Here is a 25,449-nt window from a genome sequence, read left to right as displayed (position 1 = left end):
AGCATGTGGCAAAACTATGGATTGGTACCTCAAGGTCTCCTGAGAGACGCTTTAATGCATACGATTCGTACCGTTTTGAGGTCGTCAGAGCACTCATAACACGATCTCTCGTTCTGAGGGAGGTGGTGGTTGTCTGGAATAGGTTGGGGGGCACGGTACATACATAAAGGTCTTACCGTGGCTCAGACACACTCAACTATTCACTCACGCACATACACGAGGACTATAGCTTTTCGTGTAGGACGAAGACCGTTGAAAGCACATTGGCCGGAAGATTTCAACGGACCGAACCACGGCTCGTGGGAAGCATCTAATCATTCTTGCTCGGATACGACGCTGACATTTTTGGGGGTTAGAAAGGCTTTAGCCACACAAAGCACATTATACTTTACAAAAGCAATCCCACGGGACACACCCGCCGATTAGTTAGCGTTCATTGGGTGGGAGATCTTGGTGAGTAGGTAGCTACCCAGGCCAGAGACAAACCAAACGGTCTTCGGTATGAACATACAACTACAGATATGACTGTTGCGCTGCCCCGCGGGCCTGCGGGGTGATTCACTTTCGCCCATCTATTACCCTAAGCCACTCCAAGAGCTTGGTTAGCTGTTGTCGAGCCCGCACCCTAGGTGCGACATGAGCAGATAATATTGCGGTTGTTATTGTCTGGTCAAGATCGGGGATCCCAGGCTGCGCATCAGCCCCAACCTCGAGACAACTACAGGCATTTTGCTGAGAGATGATGGGTGAGTCTCATGTGTTCATCTGATGAGCACAAAAAGTCGTGGTTCTATCCGTTTGGCGAGTCATCGGAAACTAAGTTTGACAGGTAACCGTTCGTTATCTGGAAAAGTGTGTTCCTGACTAAGGGGGTGCGGTTTGGCCGGATGAGTCGCATCGGATCGTCGCCCCCATCCGCAATGCACGCTCCTCTCAGAGACTGACTTCCCCAGCTGTCAGCTCAACTCAACCCAGCTATTTCATGACTTGCGGCTCCTTGGCTGGAACCCAACAGCTTGCGACCAGTTAGCTCCCTCCACATATGCGGTGGAGGCAGGTAGTCTGGACATGACTTGACTTGCGGAGGGTACGGGTGGCGACCTGGTGTCATCCGTACTTCCCGGGGACGACCTTCCGGCACGGGGTAAGCGATATCACGCCATCGATCAGTTCTCCATCAGGCCCATGGGGTAGAGTAGAGTTCGCAAGCAGTCATTCACCCACCCCCTGGGATGATCATTGATGCCGACACCTATTGCAAGCCGGCAATGCTGGCACACACATCACAGACAAAACCCCCTCCTGACTCGTGCCTCTTGTGGGCAAAGGGCCAAACCATATCCTTGATCAATGAGCATGCATTGTTGATATCCCGGCGAGCAGCAGGCATCCCTCTTCATGTTTCAATGAGTGGCATTTATGTGTTCATTTGACATAAGATGTTATTATTGCTTGCGCAGGGGGTTACCGGTGCTCTCGCGGGCGTCTCTGTACGGATGCATGCTGCAGAATGGACAGGGATATACAAGCGTCAATAACGCATGAAAAAGAAAACCGTGTCTTAGGCTGGCCAGTAACCGAACCCCTCTCGCCTGCATTATTGATAGTTAACCACATAGTTATAGAAGACCACGTTATCAAAAGTCGAGAAACATCCGTTGCCGTATCCATCTCTAGAACCGGAGTGGATGGGCTCGCATAAGCGCAAACACGTTAATGGCCGTGGCCGCCATGTCAGAAATAGAAATTCTTCGTGTTAATCCTGTGTGTGATGTATTGGGGAGACACCTCGATACATGACCACTTCGCTTCCAGAGAGAAAAGGAGGCTCGACAAGGGCTATAGGACATTGAATGTCCAGAGGATCAAGTCAAGATTGTTGCAAGGTCAGTGAATAAACATACTGGGTAAGGTTTTATGACAGTATCGAATGTCCATCTGTGCTTCCGTCCGTTAGAACATATTCACCTTCTAGGAGAATGAAGCTCTGAACTCTTGGTCCCGTCTCCAACTCTCTCTGTCCAGCCTATCCTCTTCTCTCTGTATGTTCCACTCCATATACTTGGCGTTGCCAATCCTCTTCATCTCGTTTCCCTCCAGTTTTTCGTACAGTGCCCAGTCGTCAAGCTGCGAGGGTTTCGGGATCCTTTTGAGCTCCTCCATGGGCCTTTGCTCATGCACCCGTTGCAACTTCAGCTCAAGGCGATGGGTTTCGGACACGATATCGAGTTTGGTGCCGTACTGCCGGATTATATATCTAAGACACAAGAATGCTGATTAATCCCTCGCTTCAAAGATTTATTTCCTGGGCAACTCAGCTTACAGGCCCTCATAGCGGATGCCTGCCTCAGGAGCATATATACTCCTCAGACGATAGCCCCTGAGCACTCGAATCTGCTTTCCGACCTGGGAAATCAGGGGTATGTGCATATCGCACGAGCGGCCGTATCGTATGTACTTGGTGAGTTCGACGCCGTTTTCATGAATGACTTCCTCCCTTCCCGTAAGAAGTGGCAGTGTGGTGATCCCATAGCGACCGCTTGTGGGTTTCTCAACCGGACTGGTGACGATACCATCGCGTTGAGCACAAGCAGGATTAAGCCACCAGCTATTGCCGCGGTAAGTAAGATGTATCCCAGCCCCTTGAACGCTGAGGGGTTATCATGTTCTTGTACTCACTGTCCAGCTTCGAATTGCAGGCGACCTTCTAACTCGGATATCGGATTAGATTCCTTGGTCTCCCATTTCCCCAGTTCATAGGTCAAGTCATTGTTGAACGAAACTTCTCTTAGTCTTCCGACCATCAGCAAGTCGTTCGCGCGATAGTTGTCGATGAAAAGGTACTGCTCGAGAAAGCGCTGCCTCCACGCATTCTGCAGTTTGGAGGCAAGGTCTTGCAATTTATCGACTTGAGCCACCATTACCCAATACCCTAAGTGTAGGGAATTCGCGTAATTTGTATCTTTGAGCAACCGAGCAAATTCCATCACCTCCTGGACCAGCTTGTCGAGGCGGGCGTATTCGATACAAGCAAAGGTCAGGGCTGGGTCGGTGTACATCTCATCCTTGATGGCATCTTCCAATACATGCTTGAGGTTGGTGTTCTCTGGCTCGAGGGTTTTCTCGTGCTTTATGAAGTACCGAACTCTGTCGGACAGATCCAATAATGTCTGCTTGTCCCACTTCGGTCTGATGTCGGGTTCAGAACTCAGAGATTCATTAGATGATACTGTAAGGCCCAGCTGTCAGTATAATCCACCCCATTGGGTTACTTATAGGTGAGATATACCTCTCGGCGATGGCGATCTCTTGCTGGCAAATGGTAGGCCGCTCCCATCAAAACTAAAATGCCGGATGTTGGGGCTCAGAAGCTAGGGGAAGGTCAGCATGCGTCCAATTTGATCCCACACACCACTCACTTGGCTCATGATCATGTCCCTCTGTCGTCCAAAGCGCGAGCGTGAGTGGGCATCGTCGGTCGATTGCAGGGGGGCCGGCCTGGGCTTGGTGAAAGGCCGTTCTCGCCGCCCCTTCGTGCTGTGACGATTCGTCAATGCAAATCGTTCCAGTTTACTCATCTTGAGTGGATTTTCATTCGACAACTTCCAAAATATATCCGAATAGGGAACGTTCAAGTATGTTCAAGTGCCACGATGATTTGAGTCAGGCGTAAGGTGAAAACAGGGCTCCATGGGTCCGGCAGCACTATGCCCCAGCAGATGATGACTGCTCTACGCCGGACGGAGAGGAAGAAGAGTATGACAATCTAAGATTCTTTGTGGAGGGTTCGATTAGCGACTTTGTAGACAAAGACATTCTGAGCGGTACAAACCGCTGCATCATCTGCCAACACTAAGAAACAAAGAGCAGGAACGCCTTTTTATTTTCTGGTCCTTCTCTGGGGATGTGCCCTCCTCGTTGGGCGCCCCTTCCTTGGGTGCAATGGCGCAACCCACCGTCGTCGTTGATTGAACCCAGCTTTCCAACTGCTTACAGGCTGTAGACCTCGTGGATTACATCTGCTGGCCCTCTAATAACACCCTCGCCGTTGACTTTTCGCATCAAGAGTTCGCGGACGGCGTGAAGCTGTATCTTAAGCAACCGGCATCCACGTACCCGCCCACCCCGCCATTGCCGGTGCAGTTGGCCCAGTTGTCATACAGCAGATCCGTGCAGACGACGTCGTGGCCCGGCGCGTCCTGCGAGGTTTGATTCAAGGGCCGCGCCGGGCTCACCTTGTCCACCGTAGTCTTGCAGCCAGCGACCCAGCTGATGGCAAAGGAGTACGGCACGTTGCTGAGGGTCATACTGTAGGTGATTGGGCTCTGACCGTCGTACATCTCGTCCTCCGTGAGCGCCGTGTTCATGCACGCCTGCTGGCTGCCTAGGCGCACATCGTCGCCGACAATGGGCCCGTGGCCTGGGAAGTCGGCCTCGTCATTGCAGTGAAACCGACCCAGCGCCAGTGCAGCGATCGAGGCCGTGGCCGTGGCGGGATAGCCTGTCGCAGAAGTGGACGAAGGCAAGATGGAAGTAGAGGTGGAGGGGACAACGGGACTTTGGACTACCCAGGTATACTGCAGGCAGCTGTAGTCCGCCACGTTGCAACTAAATCCCGATGGACAACATCCGGAGCCGCAACAGGACGTGCCTAGATATCTCAATATCAGAGCGCAGCTACTGGATAGCCAGTCCCTCCCTCCATAGGACGGAGCAATAAGCACGAGAAACGCGGGGGCAGCTTACTATTTCCACACAGGTTGTTCTGGCCGTTGGGCGTTGTACAGCAAGTATCGCCGTTCAAGGATGAACCGCACCGATCCTGGCACCAGAACTGCTCTGCCGAGCAATTTCCAACGCCCCTATGCCTTCGACTAGTAGGAAAAGAAGCGTAAGAAGGCATCGAGCGAGCATGTTAACTGTAATATGAGCCATGGCGAGTGTTGCTTTGCGTGGAGCCGTCTGCTGCAATCTCCGAATTTCTTGGTTTACTGGGCTACCATGGGCTGGAAAGGATAGACCGTAGTATCCTCGAGAATATAAAGAGTTCAAATCAAGAGAACACAAGGTTATCACGGGCATTTAACATCGGAGAAGAGGCGCGTGGTAGACTTCACGTTACCCGGCGTTTGCTTTGCTTGTTTGCCTTCGTTTGTCCTGTCATCGGCACCCACAAGAATACGTCGCTTGCCGTTTGACACATGCACTGGCCCGTAGCGTTTGCGAATAACCTCAATCCGGAATCCAAAAGCACACCTGGCACCGGGGTCTTTCTCTTTGGTGGTTTTCAATCAGTTGATCCTTTGCAACGTCTATCATTGCTGGCTATGGATTCCCGTCCTACACCCTAGGCAAATACGATCCTAATCCAGACAGTTAATAGATACCAAATCTCACTGCACGGCCACTTAGCTCTGGGTAAAAGCTTCGTATGACTACCAGCGAAGGCCGGCGGAGGGTTTGACGAGAAATCTACTAGTCTTCTCAAAGTTTAACACGTGAAGCCACCAGGGGAATCACTTGTCAGAACCATACTCCTGGAGGCAAACAAACATATATGGAATAGCTACGGCCGAGCTCAGATCCTTACAGCGCACAATCGATCAATATCTTAATCCCATAGCCAGACGGTTATTGGCTTTGGTTGCCCAGCCCTTTGGACCTACCCCCTCCATTCGGGTTATCCGCCCCTGAGATGGACGATGATCCAGATAGCCTGCGCACCCAGCGTTGCGATCTCATCAAAGCGAAGCTTGCTCTCCCCGTCTAGCAGCTTTTCCTGCGATTCGTCTGCCCGGCGCCACGGCAATTGCGCAAAATAGCGTCCAGCAGTCACTCAAAGCATGGAGACCGCGACTTGGCTTGCTGTGATACTCGGCGGTTTGCTGTACTGGTTTCTCTTTCTGCCCCAGGAGGTGGACGCCACCTATCTAGGGCGGCTGAAACCCTTTCTCTCTCGCCAGACGCCACGTAACGCGTGAGATACGCCATGCGATATCTGCCCTACTAGGCAGAAGCAGCAGAGCGACCAGCCGCGTGTCAAAATTCATCCCGGGATAGGCCACCAAACGGCAACGGCTGAACGTATGCACGCCAAAAGGGCCAATCTATGTTCTGTCGAGTGTCAACGAAAACTGGTTAAGTCCCGGCATATGCTTCCTTGGTGGCCCATGAGCCGCCAGCCACATGGACGAAACGGTAGGCTCTGTTCTAATTAACCCACATGGAAGTAATCGGAGGAGTAGTAAGTGGACGTTTCGTTACAGCTGAAGTCTACAAGCTGGCACGAGGCTTGTGTTGAAGGCATTTTCTTGCACGTGCTATATTCTCCTCGGGATGCATATCTGGCGTTGCACGCATGCACACCACTACACCCCCCACGTACAACACCACCATACGAGCCCCACGATGCTCGCTAGCTGTCAGAAGAGGGTGGCGGATGGTGAAGGGCACGGAGGTCTATATACTGGCGAAGCGATTGCTACCCACGATTCAAGGCCGCTCGGACGATACCATGAGAAAGGGAAACCGGATGTTACAGGCCGGAATTTCCACGAGATCAACCCAAGGCCGAAAAAAAACGTCACATGGCGCAAGTCAGATCTAGAGAGAGAGGGACAGACGGGACCACCATAAGCTAGGCTACACGTGCACGCCTCACCTCTATTTGCGGAGCAGTAGACGTGTGTGAGTGGCATACGGATTATACATCGTAGTATACGTTCCAAGAACCCGTGAAATCCCCGCGCCGCAGTGGAACCATTACCGAATCTTGTTGTAATCGTAGGGTCGCTCCGCTGTGTTTCTTCCTACCGGAGGGAGTATCCAATCGAGCAATTATATGCGTTTGCCTGTGCCTCCCCCTCCTCCTTCTCAAAGGAATCACGTATGTAAGCTTTAAACAGTCATCATGTTACAGTATACGTCCATGTAAATAGCTGCTCGGCTAGATGCAGTGGTGGAGGAAGGCGAAGGTCAGGTATGCAGGCGGGATTGGGAGGTTGAAAGATGAGTTGAGCTTGGCTTCATTCGTTCATTGGTTCCTCTGTTCCCCTTCGCATCTAAATCCCGATCAAGATATATACATATTGACCCAGTCGTTCAATCGGACGCTGATTGGACCGGAGGAAGCATCGGTTTTGGCGATCCTGGTGCGCGAAAGGGGATCCTCCAAGCCTAGGCTGCTAGGATAACAGCCCCGAATGGATGATCCTGCTCCTATATAGGACTCTTATTACTTGTCTTGTCATCATATACCGGAAATGATGACTGGACATAGTTGGCTCCTCCAGGAACAGAGACCCTGGGAGACGTGCGAGCTGGGATATGTAAATAGGCATTCTACAACTTTTTTATTTTATTTTATTTTATTTTATTACAAAATCCGTCAGTCTGCTACCCAGGACACAGCCCCGTGATATCAAAATCCATCGGCAATTTCACTACTTCGCTCAGAGCCCGTGAGTGGTCGCGATGTGCGGGTGTTTGCGTGTTTGCTCGCTTCGACAGTAAAGCACATGCCGCACACGGCTTCAGCCAGACACGATACGATATGCCCCCAACAGACATCGTATCATTCTGGGTGGGAAAGAACGCACTGGGCATTGGACAGCTACCGTACAGTCGCAGCCAGGGTGGTGCGGATGTGGTGCTAATTGTGTGCGCTCGGCCAAGCCCGTTCCTCCTCAACCTCGAGGGTTGCGATGCAGGCATGGCAGCAAGCATGGGCTGTTAGTACAAGACTTACCCAAGTAACCCTGGCTCCCACCACGAAGGGTGATTTCTGGGCAAGGGAGAAACGACGAGTCTGCAACGTTCGTTTTTCCGATGCGCAAGGCGGGCTGCTTGACCGGATCTGACATCGATTTCTGGCGAAAGAAGCGTGGTAGCAACACAGTTAGTAGCATGGCGTCCTGGGATTGTGGTAAATATTCCCCGAGCGTTTATGTTCCCGAGCGTTTATGGATCGTGAGGGATCGCGAAAGGAGAAAATTTAGGAGGGATTTCACTCGGCCCCATACATGCTGCCCCCGAATGTAACCCTAGTAGTGGACAACATCGTGAGGCTCCGCTTTAACAAGACGAGCAAACAGCGAAACAGAAAGGGACATGAGAGGGGAAGCGAAGGGGGGGTTTTGGGGGACGACAACGTGGAAAATGGATAGGTAGGTACGGAGTAGACAGGCATGAGATCCTTGCTTGTGCCAATTATCAGCAAGTGTGTAGGTATCTAGGTATGTAAGCGGTAACACAGTCACGCACACAAACACGTCGGAAAAGAAGAAAAGAAAACGACCTCATGCTATCTTGATCGAGAGCCTTGACCGACTCGAACGACTTTGTCGGACGAGGGGGTTTGTGTTTGTTTGGCGCTACAAGCACGTCGCTTGCAGTCATCGTCAGAAGCCAGCCAATTAGAGGAAGAGCTGTCTCGGTGCGTGTATCGCGTCCCGAAGAAGAGAGATAGACAGCGATGCATACATGCCATGTGGTCCCGGTGGCTTGGGAATGGAAATACTGGAAATAGATTCGTCGTTGGTTGCTTATGCACTCCAGCTCCTTCCAAACCTTCCTGTTCCGTGGTTTTTGGGCTGAAAGGGCCCAGAGTAATCAGGCATTGCTTGTTGCAGCAAGAGGAGGTGTGATATGTGACGAGTTCATGCGCGCACACTCCTTAGTCCTCGGCCAAATCCCTTGGGTTGTTGTCGTCGGTATCAATCAAACGTGGCACAGAAAAGAAAACCGTCGACTCTTTTTTTTTTTTTTTTGTGGCGCCCTTTGCCCAACCCAACAACCCCCACTTCCTTCTGCCTTCCACCCCTCACTAATCACAAGTCACCGGAAATATACGTGTATCAAAAGCAAACATATGCAGTGGGATGGCCCGCGAAAATGACTTGTCATCCTTCTATCACCTGGACGGGTGTAGCATGCAGGGGGAAGTGGCAGAGAGCGACAATCTTGAGTCCGGTCGTTGGAACGTACCACGCTTATACATAGCGCCCCCGAGGAGTTCGAGATCTTTCGGGGTGGAGATTTCGAATGGGCCAAGTGTTATGTAGATCACGAAACTTAAGATGGCCTCTCTAGCCTTTCTCCCTCTTCATTCCGAAAGATTGGCGACTAGCTAGGTTAGGGGAAGTTTGGCAGGCAGGCGGGCCGTTTGTTTGGTCATCTGAAACGATAGCTCATACATACTGTAGGGGGATGCATTTGTAGAACAATAGTCAGCCTTCTGACCACCTTCTGGGCCCAACGCCGTCTTCTCTGCCGGCCGCCGCCGCGATGATGAAAATAGCTGAAACAAGCCATAGAACGGGACTCGGGATCTCACAGGTCTGCGCATGGGAGCTGAACGTAAGCTGATATCAGGCCGCATGGAACGAGTCGGCCGAAAAAGCACACAACGGATTCACACGGCGGTCTAGAGACTTGCTATTGAGTTTCTCAGCTGAAAAGAAGAAATGAGGCATACATGTCGAGATGCTTTCATCCCATGCTCGAGCCCGCATCCGCCCATCGCAATCATTCGTCTGGAGGTCGGACGGGCACTCACTGGTATTCTTTCAAGCCGGTAGAACTTCGCAAGTATTCAAACATGAAACCCCATAACACGACCATTAGCAGATAGTAGCACAGATGGGGTAAATGGCGTTGTTGACTCTCATTTGTCCTCGAGGGTTGGTCCTAGTAATAGGTAGTAAGTAACATCATGACTTATCCTATTTCAGGTGAACCGCAGAAATTGCGATACGTTCGTTCCCGCAACCATCTCTCTACTGCTACTAGGAAGTTTTACGACGCCAGGAGTAGTTTAAGCACGCCGATTCTTTTCGACTTCATATCGGGCCTTTCCTGCGAGGCCAGTAGATCGTCAGCGGCAACCGCGTCAACTAGGTAAGGAACTCCTGGTCTTGCGTCTCCCGGGAAATCAGGGTCCTTACGCTTGAGGAGGGCCGGCGTCGAAGTCCGGTGCGCAAGTTGTAGAAGATGCCTATTCGAGCCTGCCACAGACTAAGCCGCGAGCGTCCTGAGCGACTTTAGTCTGCAAATAGCGAATGCGTACCAACATAACTCCACGGCGACTTAACTCTAGCGCGTGCTGGTTCCGCGGGGTTGCGTAGTAGTCCGGCCTAGGTTGTCCAGAAGCTCGGCCAGTATGCTGCCTGCGACAGCGTCACAACGGGCACAGGTGCAAAGAGGGCTACAAGTAAGTGGCATTCCGGGTGGCGTCTAGTGAACATTTACGAGAACAAAGGACGGACAGTAATCGCCGAAAAGTCCAAGGGGGCGGCCAACTAACAGGCGGTGCCGCGGAGGCGGAGGATTTCATGTTATAGAAGGGCTCTCTTATATGGTTATTATGGGACAATATAGACGCGCCTGGTTGCATTTGACATCCAGCGAGGTTGCATTGCGAAATGGCGCGATGTAATGTCGGCTAGGTACTCCGTACCTTGTTGCTTTCTCTCTGCCAGTCGGCTGTAGGCGCGCATGCAGTTCACTGAATCAAGAGGCGCGCGAGCGTGCCCATTCGGATTGGGGCTGCCGGGAAAGTAAGATCTGATTGACCGCACCGTACTGGGAATGCAACGGTACTTGCTCTCGACTCATTGCCGGGCAAGTGCCCTGAAGCCTGAAGCCCCCCCGTAACCGTGGGCCGGTCTTGCACTGCACAGGTAGGTCAAAAACGCCTGGTCAAGGTCTGGAGAGAAAGGATGTGAAGCGATGAGGCGATCGGCTTGACGGAGCCTTTTTGGTGGAGCGGGCACCTGGCCTTTTATCGGGAAGAGTTTCAGGACAACAACAGCAGTCCATCGTCTTTTCCGCAACGTCGCCGGAGGTGGAGGAGGTGCAAGAATAAGAAAGGCGGGGAGAACCAGACTTCGACGACGACGACGACGATGTGATGCCTCGATCAGTGCTAGTACGAATATACATCTCCCATCGCTTATGATAAATGCTACACCGCAAGTCGAATGGCGGTTTGGTAGAGTCGCAGTCACAACACATGTCAGGTATGCGTGCAGTAGTATGCACTGACGTTACAATCTATCGCACACATGAGCGTATCTCACACGAGGGTATCTGCTCCTTGACGTATTTGTTTCACGCAGTGACCAAACGTTCTGACGATGATCAAGTCCATGGTTCTGAAACATGCGGCTCAACAGCAGCTCTGAGAACAGATTGGAGCCGCGACGACATATCACAAACAGCCGAGTCAAACCCAACCTATCAACTATGAAGCCCTGCGCGTTCTGCAGCCGAATTCGGCTGAGCGATTTTGTTCTTACAGACAGAGACAGGTCCATCCATATGGGCCCGCCCTGGATGTCAATCCGCAATAGCGAGGTTGGCAAACGGTTTGACAGTTGACGAGACTGGTGGGCGCTCTGAGTGCATGTATACTTGGAATTCTTGGAGATAACGGTTTGCAGCTCACCTATCGGATCGTGGTGCACTGATTTGTACATGCCTAGTCCGTTCAGACTTGGACCACCGGTATGAACTGGAAACGCCCCATCACAAACCGGTGAGCTCTCTACAAACTATCGGAAAAGGATGATCCTGGGCTTAGTGTGGTGGTTGAAAATTTTCAGTGACATCAGCTGGGGTCTTTCGAAGTCTATCCCGCACTGCATGTTGCGTGTCAAGGAACCGCATCCTTGATTCTCTCGCGTAATACAACAATGTAGTGAATGCGTAGGCATATGCAGAGAAGTGCTCAATGAGGGGCGAGGCCAGAACGACAATGAAGCCGAGATGCCATCTTCGTCTGCATGTATGCCTATGTAATGTACACAGCATCGGGTCGAAGTCTCGCCGATTCGCTGGTTAGACGTTCGCGAATATCCAAGAAATCATTGACGTGACAGGTACATCAAGGACGCGCAACGCCATCAGCAGCAATGGAGCAATATTTCCTGAGGGGCGGAGCGGCCTGCGCAAGACACAAGGCGGCTGCAGCAGCAACAGACGACCCGAGCAGCTGGTATATCCTTTTCTTGGGAAAGTGGCATACGCACGCAGCCTGCGCACGCATATGCATCAAGCAGGGGAAGCAGAGGAAGATCTCAAGAAACGCCAGGGGCGCCAGCGAGGATGATGACCGAAGGAGGGTGTGTGCGACTATGTAGGGAGCCCGGACCGGTTTTTCGTAAGACTGCAGCTGCAGCTTATTGCCTGCACGATGACCGGGAAATCGCTGCTCTAGGCATTGGCGTCTCCTCTCCTCTTGAGTCCCGTAAAGTCGGGTTATAGCACGTATTGGTGCTTGGCTAAGTACATGCGCTGTTGAGATGTGTGCCCTGTTTTAGATGGCTATTATTCCCCATACCCCCCCGTCCATGATCATGTTCATCCCCGCAATACCTGTCACTTGTGTCGTAATCCCATACCGTCATGTCCTGTCGAATTGCTGTAGTTGTGCGTCCGTCCTTCCCGCATAGGCAGCGCAGTCTGATTGGAAGTTTCTGTTGATTTCGGCTGGGCAACTGTGGCTGCATATCCCGTTTGTGGGTGGACGAATGCCCAATTTGTGCAGATCATTCCTCCAATGGAAATAGTGGTGTGTGTCTTGGCTGGGATTGTCGAATCACGATCTTGAATGGGGCCAGGATAGGAATGAAGAGAGTTCAAGGGTACCATGCCCAAAAGGCAGTACGAAAAGCGAAGAAAGCCTTCCTTCCATCCTGGTTGTCAAGCAGGGGTATCTCAAGAACCCCCCCTGCGGAGCCAGGAACCTTACGGACCCCCCTGTTCACCCGCGGTCCAATGGACTGACCCCCCTCCCTCCCTGTAGCTTGACCAGGAGCCTTGGAAAAAGCCGGTTCCTCCTTTCCTAGGTCAGTCCCAGAAAGATACTTGGAATGGGTTCGCATAGTGCCGTCCCTTCGCGGCAATCTTATAGTAGTCCAATGTGCTTATGCCCAAATGCCTGATATCAAAGAGGATTGCTGTGGCTGTGCCGCGTGCACCAGCAAGGTGTAGGTATGTGGAAGGAAGTTAAAGACGTTCCAATCTGTTTATTAAGATTGGGCTTAATCCCCGAAGGTAGTGGGTGGATGAGATCACCCCATCTCCGTCCGTCATATCGTACAAGTATGTATGTACTCAATTTCGAACGGTTCGAACATTCTACGTAGTACGGCGTTAGCTAGTATCTCCCCTGTTGTCAGTGCACTAGCCCCCAAAACAGACTACGTGCTGGCGAGGAGGCCGATTTAGCCATTATAATCGCATAGTCCGACGCGCCGTTTACTTGTGGCTTGAGATTCCCGAGCTGTTGAACAATACCTACTTGTGGTAAAAGCCCGGACTATCACATCAAGCAGATAAAGGCCCAGGGAGAAATCCTTTCTCAACCCAGCCCCCACACGTCAAGTCCGAGAGCCCGCAAGCAGATTACAATCGGACTTTAGCACAGGTCTGCTATGACTTCCAAGCCTGGACAGATTGAGCTGTTATGCTTAATACACTTTGCGACATGGCATGACCTGCTCGTAACCCGCTGTCAATCCGGCTACATCCAAGTCGGGGACCACAACACCTGGTTTCCGGTCTGACCCAAGTGGTTCCCAGTCCGGTGGAACTTTCTCTACTAATACCGACCCTGACCCGTTTTGGTGAGCATGGGAGTCACAGCATTCTCTTTTTGGCAATGGCTGTCTATTTGCAGTAGCTTGGACCGAGTCATGGGCTGCGACATAGTAGAGTGTCGCTACCTATAAGTGTGAGTACTGCTGTACCGGGCCCGGAGTATACGACCAAACCACCATCACTAAGTTGACAGCATGGTGAACCTGTCGCTAGATGGCGTGCTCGGAATGGTCTCGCCATGTGCCGTACATCCAGATGTGATCTGTGTCAACCAAGTAATTCACCCATGACCAACAGCTGGCGGTACGCGATAGATGGTAGCGGGATGTAATTGCAAACGGAACTTTCCAAAGTGCGCCCAGCATGAGTAATTACTGAGCAAGGTGTAGTTCACCTAGTCTGCAGAATACGATTGAGTATCGTTGCGGGTAAATCCAATACGACGAATGTTGACATGATGGTCCGAAGAGGAATGTTAGTTGAAGTCCGAAGCCGTTGGTAAATGAAACATTTCGGGCTGGGTGCAGATCTGAAATTGCCTGATTGGTCGAAATCGTGGCGCGGCATGTCCTCTTTGCCAGATTTGTTACCATTTTCAACCACTCATGTCCCAGGACAGGTAGCATTCTGACATGCGACTAGAACTCCAGGTTGCGGCGGCATTTCTCTCAAGCATCTTCTTTTTGGACGGAACTCGACTCGCTGCTGAACTCTATTCCCAAAAGCCCCCTCCAACATTGTACTTAGCATACTAGCGGTGAAGTACTGGTAAGTCAACGAAGATGGACAACAAACAACTACTCCTCCTCTTCGTCGACTCTGAAACTAACAATAAGGCCATCTGCAGCACTGGTCGTTGTGGCCAATTACATAGTAGGCAACCTACGATCTCTTCTTGAGCAAACTGGCATATGGACCCGGGCTACGTGCGTATAACAAGTAGGACACTGACCTCGTGAGCATCAATGGATACTTCCAGCGTTGATCATGGCCCATGCGCCACGCCGACGATGCAATCCTCTAGGACGGCAGGGACTCTCACATCCTCTCGCCATGCCCGAACGGCCTGCACAGCAGCAACAGGGCTCGCGTTGACAGTGTGAAGTGAAGTTGACCTCACGCGGAGCGAGCATACATATGCAAGGAGGAGGTTTGCTGTAGATCCGCAGTCCGACCACCGTGGGTTGTTGATGTGTATATGAGCACATCAGTGCTGTCAATGCCTTACTTGTATATGGCTTGTCCGGTTTTTGACCCGAGCACGATCTGCATGCTATTTTCGCATACATATAGCATGAGCATGGAGTAGAATACGAAGGGGCTCGACTGACGCCTTGGCCGGGTTTTTTTCTTCTTCTTTCTTTCACATTGATGTGCTTGGATTGTCGGGACCGTGAGGTAACATTCGATAATCCATAGATGAATAAGAAGAAAAAAGCATTGAGTACTGTACAGGACAGTGGACAAAGGTTCTGAAAGGGGCCAAGAAACGAAACGGGTGGATGCGCGCTGCATGGGCTTGGAATAGCGTGTTGACTTGTAGGTAGCACTCTGGAATGCCGCTAGCCCTATGCATAGTAGTGCTCAGAAGTGCCCTCGTCGCCCTCGTTGCCCTTGCTGGGGGCTTGTCGGGGGCTTGCAGGGGATGCTGGCATGCTGCTGGATACAAGGGAATTAGGGCGTTGCAGGGCCCCACGCACCGCTTTCGAGAGGTCCCTTAACTTACAAGATACACTCTTTTTAGTGCCTCCCCCGTCCGTCACCCTCCGTGTATCTATCTGGCAGTTCGTCGTAGCAAAGGCGATGCCGAATAACTGCACCATCTCCTCCCCCATACACAGTCCCTTGAGACCTGGTCTGTTTGAGCTACTCTGTTCCCCTTCTTTTGCCCTATCTAGTGTCGGGTCGATATTAAAGAGGAGACATGGAAATCGGCCTTCTTTACGTTATATGACACTTCTGACCACTGTTCGCTCTCTCTCTCTCTCCCTCTCTCTCTCTGCTTGTTTCCTACTCCGGGACCTGGTCCATTTCTCTCGCCCCCTTGGTCAACCTCGTACCTGCAGACGTTCATTTGTTTGTTTCGTTACTCGATATATCCAGTCATTTCCCCAGGACGACCTCGTTGTTTCCGATTGGCAATATCTCAACCAATACGCACCCACACACACCGGACCCGGGCGACGAAGGGCTATACTCAACACATCTGGATCGGAAGCGAGCCGGATTTCAAACACGAAAACGTCTTAAGGCACCAACGCAGCAGACAGACATCGACACGAACATTGAGTTGCAGCGCATTTGCAGAGGCCGAGGAGGAAAGGTCTGGCCATTCTTCTTCATTCGTCCAACCTCCTGCCGCCGGGCCCTCCCGTTTGAACGGCACCGACCAATTGTAAGCTGGTGGCAGTCGTACCGAGCTGCAGCTAGAGCTTCGACGGAACATCGATATACTCGGCAACTCGATAAACGGCTAAAGCAACCCATCACGTTGGGGCGTTCAGTCCAGGTACGTATTTTAACCGACGGGCCATGGATTTCATGCTTTCATTAGACGTCATTTGTCTCTCAAGAAGTGCCCGGAGCAACAAGTGTTGGCGCGCAACACCAGCAGCAGCCAGATAACTGTGATGCATCCCGCGCACATGCAAGGGCGAGCGCGCAATACGTGATCTGCTGTGGAACAATGTTTTGCGCCTCCAGTTTGATCGCATAAAGCATGGCTTTTCAATACTTCTCCAGCACACTGCAGCCTGCATCGTGCTTGCGAGGAGACGGGTTATCGCCTCCAATAATTCGACTGGGGACCGCAGGGAAGGGTTCAGCAACAGCCACACTCTCCCGTGACTGGTGCCATCAGCACCCGGCACCGATATTCGCCGGCAATATTATTGTCCCCCTTGTTTTCGCAACGCGCAGTGACATCTCTTACCGGAGCGCCCAGCTCTCTTGGCCATTCTCATTTTTGATATCCATGCAAGAAACTATATAGTCTACTAACGACTACTTTCTTTAGATCTTGGAGGTTCTCACCAAGCCCCCTCACCTCACAGCATCACGATCTATCGGCCTTGAGGACCGAACAGACGGTTCCCCCCGGAAGCCATTGCTTAGTCGGACGAACACCCCTTTGAGTAGGTAGGCCGTTGGTTACTAGACTGTGGTAGCAAATTGGCAATTCCCAGCAAACCGGTGCCGGCTTTATTCGCAATTTCGGGACGCGGGTAGAAATACTCGGGTTCGAGAACGTCGCTCTTCCAATTAAGCGAAGACGCAATCCGGGCATCAAGCAAAAGCAGAGAGGCGGCGACAAGTCAATCTCATAACTCGCTTATTGTGCATTCACCCATTGAGCCGGGACGCAACCCACAGGCTTCAGACGCATACTGACGACCAGCATTTGGGGAACTTGCAGCTGGAAAGGCCAACAGCATTGTACCATCCCTCTCGGCAAGGCAGCCCCCTGTATCGAAGGTACTCCGCACACCCTGTTACTCACCATACCCCGGACGATATTGCATAATACTGTAAAGTACGAAGCAGGGTTCCAACCAGTCCCATTGCGCCCAGCTCCTTGGTCAATTTGTCTCTATATCTCTTCTCAGTAACCCATTGGAAGCGTGGCTCGTCCCCCACAAATATTATTTGGTGTGGTGCGCATTGGGTCATTGTTTTCGCATCTCGAGACGCGCCCATAGACTCAGCTAAGACAACGACGCCAAATACATGATAGAGAAAAAAAGGGATCGATGAATCCGGTTCAGAAATAGTCGCAGCACCGACCACTAAAACAAGACGCAATACGCGGCCGACGCAGCAAGCGGTCAATGATGCTCCCTGTGTACGCATCTCAGAGGCACCCTTCGGGGAAAGCGGCCAAGATCCTCGGCGCGACAGACGACTTCTCTGGTGTGCCGCCAACTGCCCAAAACCCTTTCCATAACTACACAGATTTACTCGATCCAGCATTGGATGGACCGCCATCACCAGAGCGCCTCAGACAGCTTAGCCAGGAGATGAGGCGTGGTTCGCACGCTGATATCAGGCGGGGCTCTCAAGCCGATATTAGACGCGGCTCGCAAGCCGACATTAGACGCGGCTCGCAAGCCGATATCAGGCGTGGTTCGGTTGCGGAGAAGCATCAAAGCCAGCATACCACGTCGTCGGGCTCATCGTCCCTTTTATCAACTTCAGACCGACCATCATGGGAACATGGCCTGGAGCAACTGACTTTGTCGCGGAAGTCCTCTCAACGGTCTACGACAAGCAGTATGCCGTCGCGTGGAGAGCGCCCGGAGAGCCTACAGATATTCGGAAAGACTCTGTTCAACCGAAGGGGTAAGATGCGCAGGGAAAGCAGTGACCAAGGCTCATCGAACAGCTCTCTACTGTCCAGCGAGGTCGAGGCTACTTCGGCTGTACCTAAGGAATCACAGCCATTTCTCAAGGACATGCTGGCTCGGCGGAAGGGCAAAGGCGATACTGAGGCGGCGCCAAAAAAGATACAGATCTCTGGCCCCTACAACTTCCAGCATCTCACGCATTCTCAGAGTGACGGCATTGACAATTACGATACAATGATCGACCTCTCGGACCCGCGATACGCACGCCGGCCCACAGACCCGTTCCCACACGGCCTTCGAACCGAGAATTTGCACTTCGCCAACTTCTCGTCCGAAAGCTTGACAGGTACACAAGAAGACACGCCATCTGTTGGGTTGCATGCGCGAAAGAATAGCGAGCTGCAAGGGCGGCCGCTCAAGGGCCAGGAGCGAGCACAGACGCGGCAGAACCGTTACACTCCTCCCGTGCCGATCCGGCCCCTAGTGAAGCGAGTCCAATCCGAGGAGCAGATGCGCGGCCCGCCTCCTCGACCGCCAAGATCGCCTATCGGAATGAGCTTCAACTCGCCTCACCCTCCACCTAGGTTATCTAGCAGGACTCCATCCCGAGACGAGGTCGACCCCCTAGAACGCCCACCGACGAATTGCAGCTCCAGACAGCCAGCGCCTTTTGTTCTGTCCCCTGCCCCGCCGATGCCCGAGCCCCCTGCTACAGCACAAGGCCTGGTAACCGACTTCTTCGGCCCGAACGACGTTGTCGAGCAACAAATTGGTTCGCATGCTATCACGACACCTGATGACGCCGCTTGGCCCTTGACGGCCAATGTCATGACAGCATTACCCGATGTGCCAGAGGAGGAGGAAGGCTCAGCCGCGCCTCGAGCGGACCGCGGCAGCCTGACGAGCAACAACTCATCTTTGAGGGGCAGCATGTCTGTTCCTATACTTCGTCAGAAGCCGCAAGCCAGGATTCCCAACCAGCATGCCCCGAGTAACGCATCCGAAACACTGGGCAGATTCGATATGTTGGCTGCTCAGCGTCTCATGCAAGAGTCCATCGTTGAAGACGAAAGCATGTACGAAGACAACATCAACTGGGAAGACGACATCGATTATTGCTACGAGCACGCCGCCGAAGCTGACTTTGATTATGCCTGGGAGCGCCCGTCTTGCGACATGCGCCGAAATGGCGACGATGACGCCCAGAGTCCCAAAACAACGAAGCCGAAATCATCGCGAAATTCGGCGCACCTGTTTCTCCGCAACAGATCTGATGTCCCGGCCCTGAGTCCCGCAAGCCAGACATCTATGGTCTCTTCACAGGGCGTCATCACACCGACACTCCAGCAGGGACCTGTAACTTCGAACTTCTCCCTGCCTCGGAGGGACAGCTCCACACTCACGAGTCGTGGACATAGCCGCGTGCCATCGCGGGTTTCGGCTTTTAAGGAGTCCCAGGGGTTCATCTCACCATCTCTATTGATTCCGAACGACTACCATCAGCAAATGCTTCTCCATGAAAGCGAGTTCAGGGAAGAAGACGAAGACGATGAGGCCATGTTCCTGAGCCACGGCACATCCTTCCTCGACCCGGCGGACTTCAAGAGCGCGAACGCCCGCGCGAGTTCGTCGACAACGCACTCGGCGCTCTCCGATCAATCGGCTTATTCGAGTCGCCACAAATCAACAAACTCAAACTATACACGCTGGACAGCTAGCAGTGCCGCTACCAGCATCGAGAGCTGGCAAGCTCCCAACGATGACAGCGACAACACCGTCTCGAAGACGGAAAGCGACCATGTGTCTCCGCTGCCCGTGTTTGAGGATCCCTTCAAGCGTGACAACAGCCGTGAGCGCCACGGCAGGGCCATGTCGCACGCTAATGTGCTTGCCCCCAATGAGAGCCCTGAAGGCGTTGTTGCTGATGGGCCCTCTCCCAGCTTACCTACGAAGTCGCGCCGCAGAGCGAGGACTACCAGTCGGAGTCACAACAACCCGCCTGCTCAGTTTGGCCTCTTCCCTTCGGTCCCTACCTCCTATAACAACCTTCCGGGCGGTCGAATCTAAGCCACAGATGTGGTTGCACATATGTCTATATACCCCCATATACTCTGGGGCCTCGAGCTCCAATATCGGCCTTGTTTGGCCAAACCAAATGTGGCTGTACAAGCCTTTTTCAGTCTGTGCTTTCAATTTGCACCAAAGGTACACCAAAGCATCCTTGGCGTTCTCACCTGTCGTTACCGGCGCCTATTTCATTATTGTTTCAATTCATTCGCGTTGGGAGCGGATTGTTGGGCCCCATAGACAGCGGTTGCGCGGAAAACACCATATTCTCTTATGTGTTTCTCAGGTTGTGTTTCAAGCCATGGGGAAATGGCACAGATTCGTTTATACCTGGACAGAGGCAGCGGCGAACAAGGGACATCAAAAATGGTTTCCTTTTTCTTTTCTTTTCCGTGATTTATGATGGGATATGAAGTGTTGTCTTCAGCAAGCCGCGTATAGAACGAATGGGCCCTGGGTATCCCCCCAGGCCAGCTTTGCATTCAGCGCCACATCACTGGGGCGTAATATGTACCTACCGGACTAGCCAGTCCATCTTTTCCTTAACAGTCGTGTCCGTCTAAAGAGAGACGGGGGAGAGAAAAGAGCGGGGGACGATGTATATATTTAGACGTCGGCAGAGAGATGCTTCGAAGCATCGGAAAATATCAGTACTCCAGCTATGCCTGGAGCCAAACTAGAATGACCTTGCCGTGCCCCTGGAAGAGATATATATTTCGCTGTGACTGTGTGTCAAGTCCAACCATCTTTCCTATTGTACGGAAAGACACTTTGAAAGGGCATATGCTACTGGCCGCCTGTCCGTTTACAGCTTGTGTCAATCTCTTTGAGAAGTACGAGTCTAGATATGCCTACCTACCAGCCCTCCTTGACTTGACCGCGATTACAATAGGCCTTTCATGAGCTGCCGCTGCCGCCTTTGGCCAAGAGGTCCTCCACTCGTTTTACTTTATCGGCGGCGGACTGCTTCTTATCTGTCCTACACAGTGTGGAACCAAGGGTCAGCGTACACATCTCGTTCTCTCTCTGTTCCCCCAAAACTTACCTCGAGCCGACTCTCATGGACGACTGGACCCGGAGGACTCCCAGCGAGTGGACTAGACTATGGGCCTGGCCGATGACCTTCATGACCTCATCCCACGAGCCCTCTAATTCATGGCGGTATAAGAGTTTAGCAATGTGTTATACGAGGCCCCTCCTGGCGCTCACATCTACGTACCGACGGTGGTGCCCGCGGAGTGCATGGTGCACGTCAGGCCGCTGGCGTTCAGCAGCTTCTGGACTTCAGCCACTTCGTTGGCTACAGAGACGCTGCCCGTACCGACCTATGTGAGGGTTTGGCCTTTTAGTTGGTATTCTTCTCGGGGTCGGGGAGGGGGGCTTGGCTGACTGGTATAAGACAAAAGTCGGCGTATGCGCGTTCGGGAGTGGCGATGGTCTTATAATCCATGTTGCTGAAAGTGGTGGTGGAGCTGGAGGCTGGATCTGAGTAATCACAATAATAGTACAGTCTGAAGAGGCGTCGCAGTGGACAAGAGGCGAGTTTATATGGTGAGAGAAGAGACGAAGTCGTCGTCCGGAGGGGTGAGCTCTGCAACGAACGATTGCTGGCGCGGGGCCGTCATGTTGCCGGAAAGCGCCGGGACTACTAGTGCGGCTCCCCTCTTTTGGGCTGCCGGACATTGACCAGAAGGCTGGTTCGGCGAATCCGGATCAAACCTCGCGATATCCCTTCCCGATGCTGCCCAAATACACTACACGTAGACCAACATCAAGATGAGCAACCGGCCTGAATCTCGACGCTCGTGAAAAGAAGGCAGGAAGGCAATGTTCCACAGATATGTATGTGTGTATGAGTGAGTATGCACGATGATGAATTTGGAGCTAGTTAGGGCTAGCTGCATATAGTTCTAAAAGCGGAGATCAAGAATGGCGGTCGACGGACCTCCAAAGTAATCACGAGAGCAAGTTAGGAGGATCTCATCTCACGTTCGAGACCAAAATCCGTCGCAATGGCCAAAGGCAACAAGTCGAAAAATGACACCCAGGCGGCAGATGGCAAGGGCAAGGGCAAGGGTGGCAAAGGAGGCGCCCCGGAGCAGAAAGCCGCTCCGGTGAAAGGTGCACAGTCGGCCAAGATCCGCCATATCTTGGTATGTTGCGTCCCATTGCGTCGGGTCACTCGCTGTCGAACGAATAGCTGACAGGGGAACTTCCCACTTCTTCAGTGCGCCAAGTTCTCGAAAAAGGAGGAAGCTCTCGCCCTGCTCCTAGGCAAAGACGGCGAGATTCCTAAGAAGTTCACAGATGTTGCAATGGACTTCTCGGAAGATAAAGCAAAGCAGGGTGAGTTTATCCCAGATATTGTATATCGCCAGGCCAGTACCACGGAATTACTAAGACACTGCAATAGGGGGTTTGCTGCCAACAATTGTGAAGGGATTAACTCCCTACGACCCAACATTCATGGAGGTGGCCTTCAGCCTTCCGATATGCAAGGTGGATGAGGTGTCAAAATATGCTGCATCACTTGGCCAAGTTAAGACGGAAAACGGCTACCACATCCTTCTTCGTGAGCCCTTGAAATAAGCTGCTCTCCTTGACTGGCGATCAAGACCTGAAGTTTACATCAATGAGGAATTGGAATTTACAATCGATTCGAGATTACATTACCCTTCGAACGTGAACCTAGCCAAGTCGAAATCGGGTTCGCGGCAGAGCCTTGATATCAAAGTCTACTGTTGCGCTAGCCATCCCCAGGCGATGGCATGTCCTTCGTTCTTGCCTAACACCGCCAGCCTCATCCCATGTCACCAGCACCAATAACATGGAATGCAATGCTGACTCTTTCCTGGGATCAACCGACACTATTAGATACGACCACCTCCCACTCCCGAGGTTTTGAATGATCTCGTGCTCTTGTGCAGCGATGCTCAAATGGGTCCGTACACTTTCGATTGGAACCCTTGTTGCGGTGCTGTCGCTTGCCTTGTTGTCTTTCCAGCTTGCTAATTTCACTCCATCAGACTTACTGAGCATGTAGGCCTCCCCTAAAAGGCATTTTGGTTGACCACAACGCTTTGCTAATAAGGGGAGACCCGGCCAGTTTGTAATGCTCCCATCCTCCCATTCCAAACCATCGATGTTCAAACTCAACATGCTCCCTTTCAAGATAGGTCTGGTCCACACGTAGGCCCACGAAGCTTGACCACTCCACCCAGCCCAGCTCCAGGAAGGCAGACACCCTATTCTGGTTCTTCTTACCGCCACTTCCTCTCGTGGTCCTCCCTTGTCCGTGGTGTCCTTATAACTAGATGTATGTGCCCAACAGAGTTCTTGGAAGAAAGATACTTCCTGGAAAGCCAGCAATGTCTTTGTGTCCTCCAGCGTTGCAGAGAGCGCTGCACTTATGTCGAAGAAAGGGAGCCCTGAAATAACTTTGAAGTATGGATCATGGCGGGAAAACACTTTCATGGCTCCGGCAAATCCATTGATTGAGTCGGAACCCATGGTCAATTTCTTGGTGGTGTACACTTCAAGTAGCTGGTGGAATTGGTCGACTTTGTAGGCGAATCGGTCCATCACACCTTTGGGGTCTTGTTGCTCATCCAAACCCGGCATCGAATGACCAGATGACATCTCGTTCCAGGATTTGGACCATGCCAGGAACGGGGTTTCTTGAAACTCATAGTACATGTTGCAGTCCAATGCCTCGTGTGGCTCCGGAAACGAGTCACTGCAATTAACGCCTGCTGATTGGAAAAACATCTCGCGGTCCATGAAGTACAACTTGCGGGGAGCGAGAACGGACTCTTGGAAACACCATCCTCGACTGTACCAGACCGTTTGCCGAAGCGCAGCAGCAGGGGCCGGCGTGGAGAAAATGGTTAGATCGTCTTCCATCGTCCCCGTCTTTTCGTCTACCCGGCCCTTCAGGTGTAGCATCGGTCGTTCAGCCCTTGGAGTGCCGCCCACCCCCGGCAGCGCTCCTCCCGTACTGGCGGCGATGAGTGCGAGTGCAGCCTTGGAGTATATCAGATCCATCTTCGAGATGTGTTCAGCAATGTGCTCCTTGGATGCCGACTGGTCGATACAAAACTGATCCACCCACAAGTACCGATAGCCCACCTCCTTAGCTACTTGTATGGCGTTCGACACCACCCTGGGTATCATCTGCGGCAGCGGGAGCGCTTTCGCTTCGTCAAGCTGGAGGGCGTTGGCTTCGACCATATCAGCATTTGCCAAGCCCCACACGTAACTGAGAGCGAAATAGGCCATCCCAGGCACATGGTTCACAATAGTGCACGACTGGCAGTCGATCACCCTCATCCCGGCTATGCTGAACTGGCCATCCAAGTCGAAGTCGCAGAAACCGAGCCACTCGCGAACCAGGCCCGGGTCGTATTGGGGCAACACGAACCGCGACAGTGGCTCGGTCTCCGTTGACTGATTCCCTTCCAGCAACGCCCGTAAGTCGCGGGTCCTCGCGCACGCTATAAACCCCTCCCTCGCGACCCGTTCATCGTTTATGTGCTCGATGTGGGCGTTCTCGCCGGCGTACAGGATGGCCACCTCCAGAGGCTGAAACATCCACGAGATCCGTATGTCCATGAGCATGCAGCGCTTGTTGAAGGCCGACAGCTTCCACGGCCCGCCAGATCGGATCGCGACCCCCTTCTCGTCCACCTCGCCAGAGAGAAGAGTCCTCGCGAAGAGACTGCAGAGGGCGCAGTCTGGGTCGAGGCCGGCGTGCTCTGCCACGATGACGGGGTTCGCCGCTCCTTGTGCAGCCTCGGAGATTTGATCTAAAGCGGCCAGCAGATCCGTTGACTGGCATTGGCTACAGAGGAATGGCTCACTCCTAGAGGAGTCGATATCAAGCAGACGCAATTGATTTTCCACCTGCTCTTGCAGCAGGTAATGGGGTGGGGATAGCTCTTCGTCCGAGTAGTCGTAGTCGCGATCTTCCGAGGTATTGCTCTCTTCTGGAATATTATTTCCTTCCGAGTCATCACTGTCCGTAACGTCGCTGTCGTCCCACGTCCCGTCACCACCCGACTCTTCATTGCCATAGTTGAGTAGCGCGGAACAACAGCCTTCGTCCTGCGAAGCTTTTGCTATACCAGCACCATCCATGGTTTCAACTGACATAAACGACCAGAAAAAGGGATTATGCTATCATGAGCTAGGTCTCGTATTCGAGTGTATGAGTGACTATGCACTCACTGTTGCCGGGTCTGACCTTCATTATATGATCAGTGCGTGGTCTGTGAAGGCAATCGACCAGGGGAGAGCATTGCGTCCCTAAGGCCCAGTTCTCTCCCCTCAAGTTCGGGGTGTTGGTGATCGTTCAAGCATAGATGTAACATCACCCATGCGACCTGCAGTGATGTCGTTTCAAAGAGTCGTCGTGATTGGCCAGGGCCCTGTTCGCGCT

General features: G+C 52.5%; 6 protein-coding genes across 6 annotated transcripts; 2 read left to right on the top strand and 4 right to left on the bottom strand.

The window, feature by feature from the left end:
• Nucleotides 1–1,971: 1,971 nt before the first annotated feature.
• Nucleotides 1,972–3,578, bottom strand: PG998_005805 (Peptidyl-prolyl cis-trans isomerase pin4; the record flags this gene model as incomplete). The annotated part of the gene is made up of 4 exons (XM_066872623.1): nucleotides 1,972–2,257; nucleotides 2,324–2,608; nucleotides 2,680–3,242; nucleotides 3,420–3,578. 4 exons carry the CDS (start codon nucleotides 3,576–3,578, stop codon nucleotides 1,972–1,974), a joined length of 1,293 nt encoding a protein of 430 aa, XP_066732720.1.
• Nucleotides 3,579–4,061: 483 nt separating this feature from the next.
• On the bottom strand, nucleotides 4,062–4,935 carry PG998_005804 (uncharacterized protein; the record flags this gene model as incomplete). The annotated part of the gene is made up of 2 exons (XM_066872622.1): nucleotides 4,062–4,501; nucleotides 4,818–4,935. 2 exons carry the CDS (start codon nucleotides 4,933–4,935, stop codon nucleotides 4,062–4,064), a joined length of 558 nt encoding a protein of 185 aa, XP_066732719.1.
• Nucleotides 4,936–17,432: 12,497 nt separating this feature from the next.
• Nucleotides 17,433–20,012, top strand: PG998_005803 (uncharacterized protein; the record flags this gene model as incomplete). Its single annotated transcript, XM_066872621.1, has 1 exon — nucleotides 17,433–20,012. The coding sequence occupies one exon, from the start codon at nucleotides 17,433–17,435 to the stop codon at nucleotides 20,010–20,012; it is 2,580 nt and encodes an 859-aa protein (XP_066732718.1).
• An 897-nt stretch (nucleotides 20,013–20,909) lies between these two features.
• PG998_005802 (uncharacterized protein) lies at nucleotides 20,910–21,495 on the bottom strand (the record flags this gene model as incomplete). Its single annotated transcript, XM_066872620.1, has 4 exons — nucleotides 20,910–20,991; nucleotides 21,058–21,160; nucleotides 21,232–21,337; nucleotides 21,403–21,495. Coding segments are annotated over 4 exons (384 nt in total), but the record flags the coding sequence as incomplete, so codon positions are not given.
• Nucleotides 21,496–22,024: 529 nt separating this feature from the next.
• Nucleotides 22,025–22,601, top strand: PG998_005801 (peptidyl-prolyl cis-trans isomerase- PpiC-type; the record flags this gene model as incomplete). The annotated part of the gene is made up of 3 exons (XM_066872619.1): nucleotides 22,025–22,165; nucleotides 22,220–22,358; nucleotides 22,426–22,601. The coding sequence occupies 3 exons, from the start codon at nucleotides 22,025–22,027 to the stop codon at nucleotides 22,599–22,601; spliced, it is 456 nt and encodes a 151-aa protein (XP_066732716.1).
• An 80-nt stretch (nucleotides 22,602–22,681) lies between these two features.
• Nucleotides 22,682–25,148, bottom strand: PG998_005800 (uncharacterized protein; the record flags this gene model as incomplete). The annotated part of the gene is made up of 2 exons (XM_066872618.1): nucleotides 22,682–22,700; nucleotides 23,671–25,148. 2 exons carry the CDS (start codon nucleotides 25,146–25,148, stop codon nucleotides 22,682–22,684), a joined length of 1,497 nt encoding a protein of 498 aa, XP_066732715.1.
• Nucleotides 25,149–25,449: the final 301 nt, after the last annotated feature.

This window comes from Apiospora kogelbergensis (assembly GCF_038363985.1).
Source record: "Apiospora kogelbergensis strain CBS 113332 chromosome Unknown utg000003l_segment0_segment0, whole genome shotgun sequence".
Taxonomy (NCBI): Eukaryota; Fungi; Ascomycota; class Sordariomycetes; order Amphisphaeriales; family Apiosporaceae; genus Apiospora; species Apiospora kogelbergensis.
The sequence above is the reverse complement of the archived record's forward strand: the minus strand, read 5'-3'. Positions and strand labels throughout refer to the sequence as shown.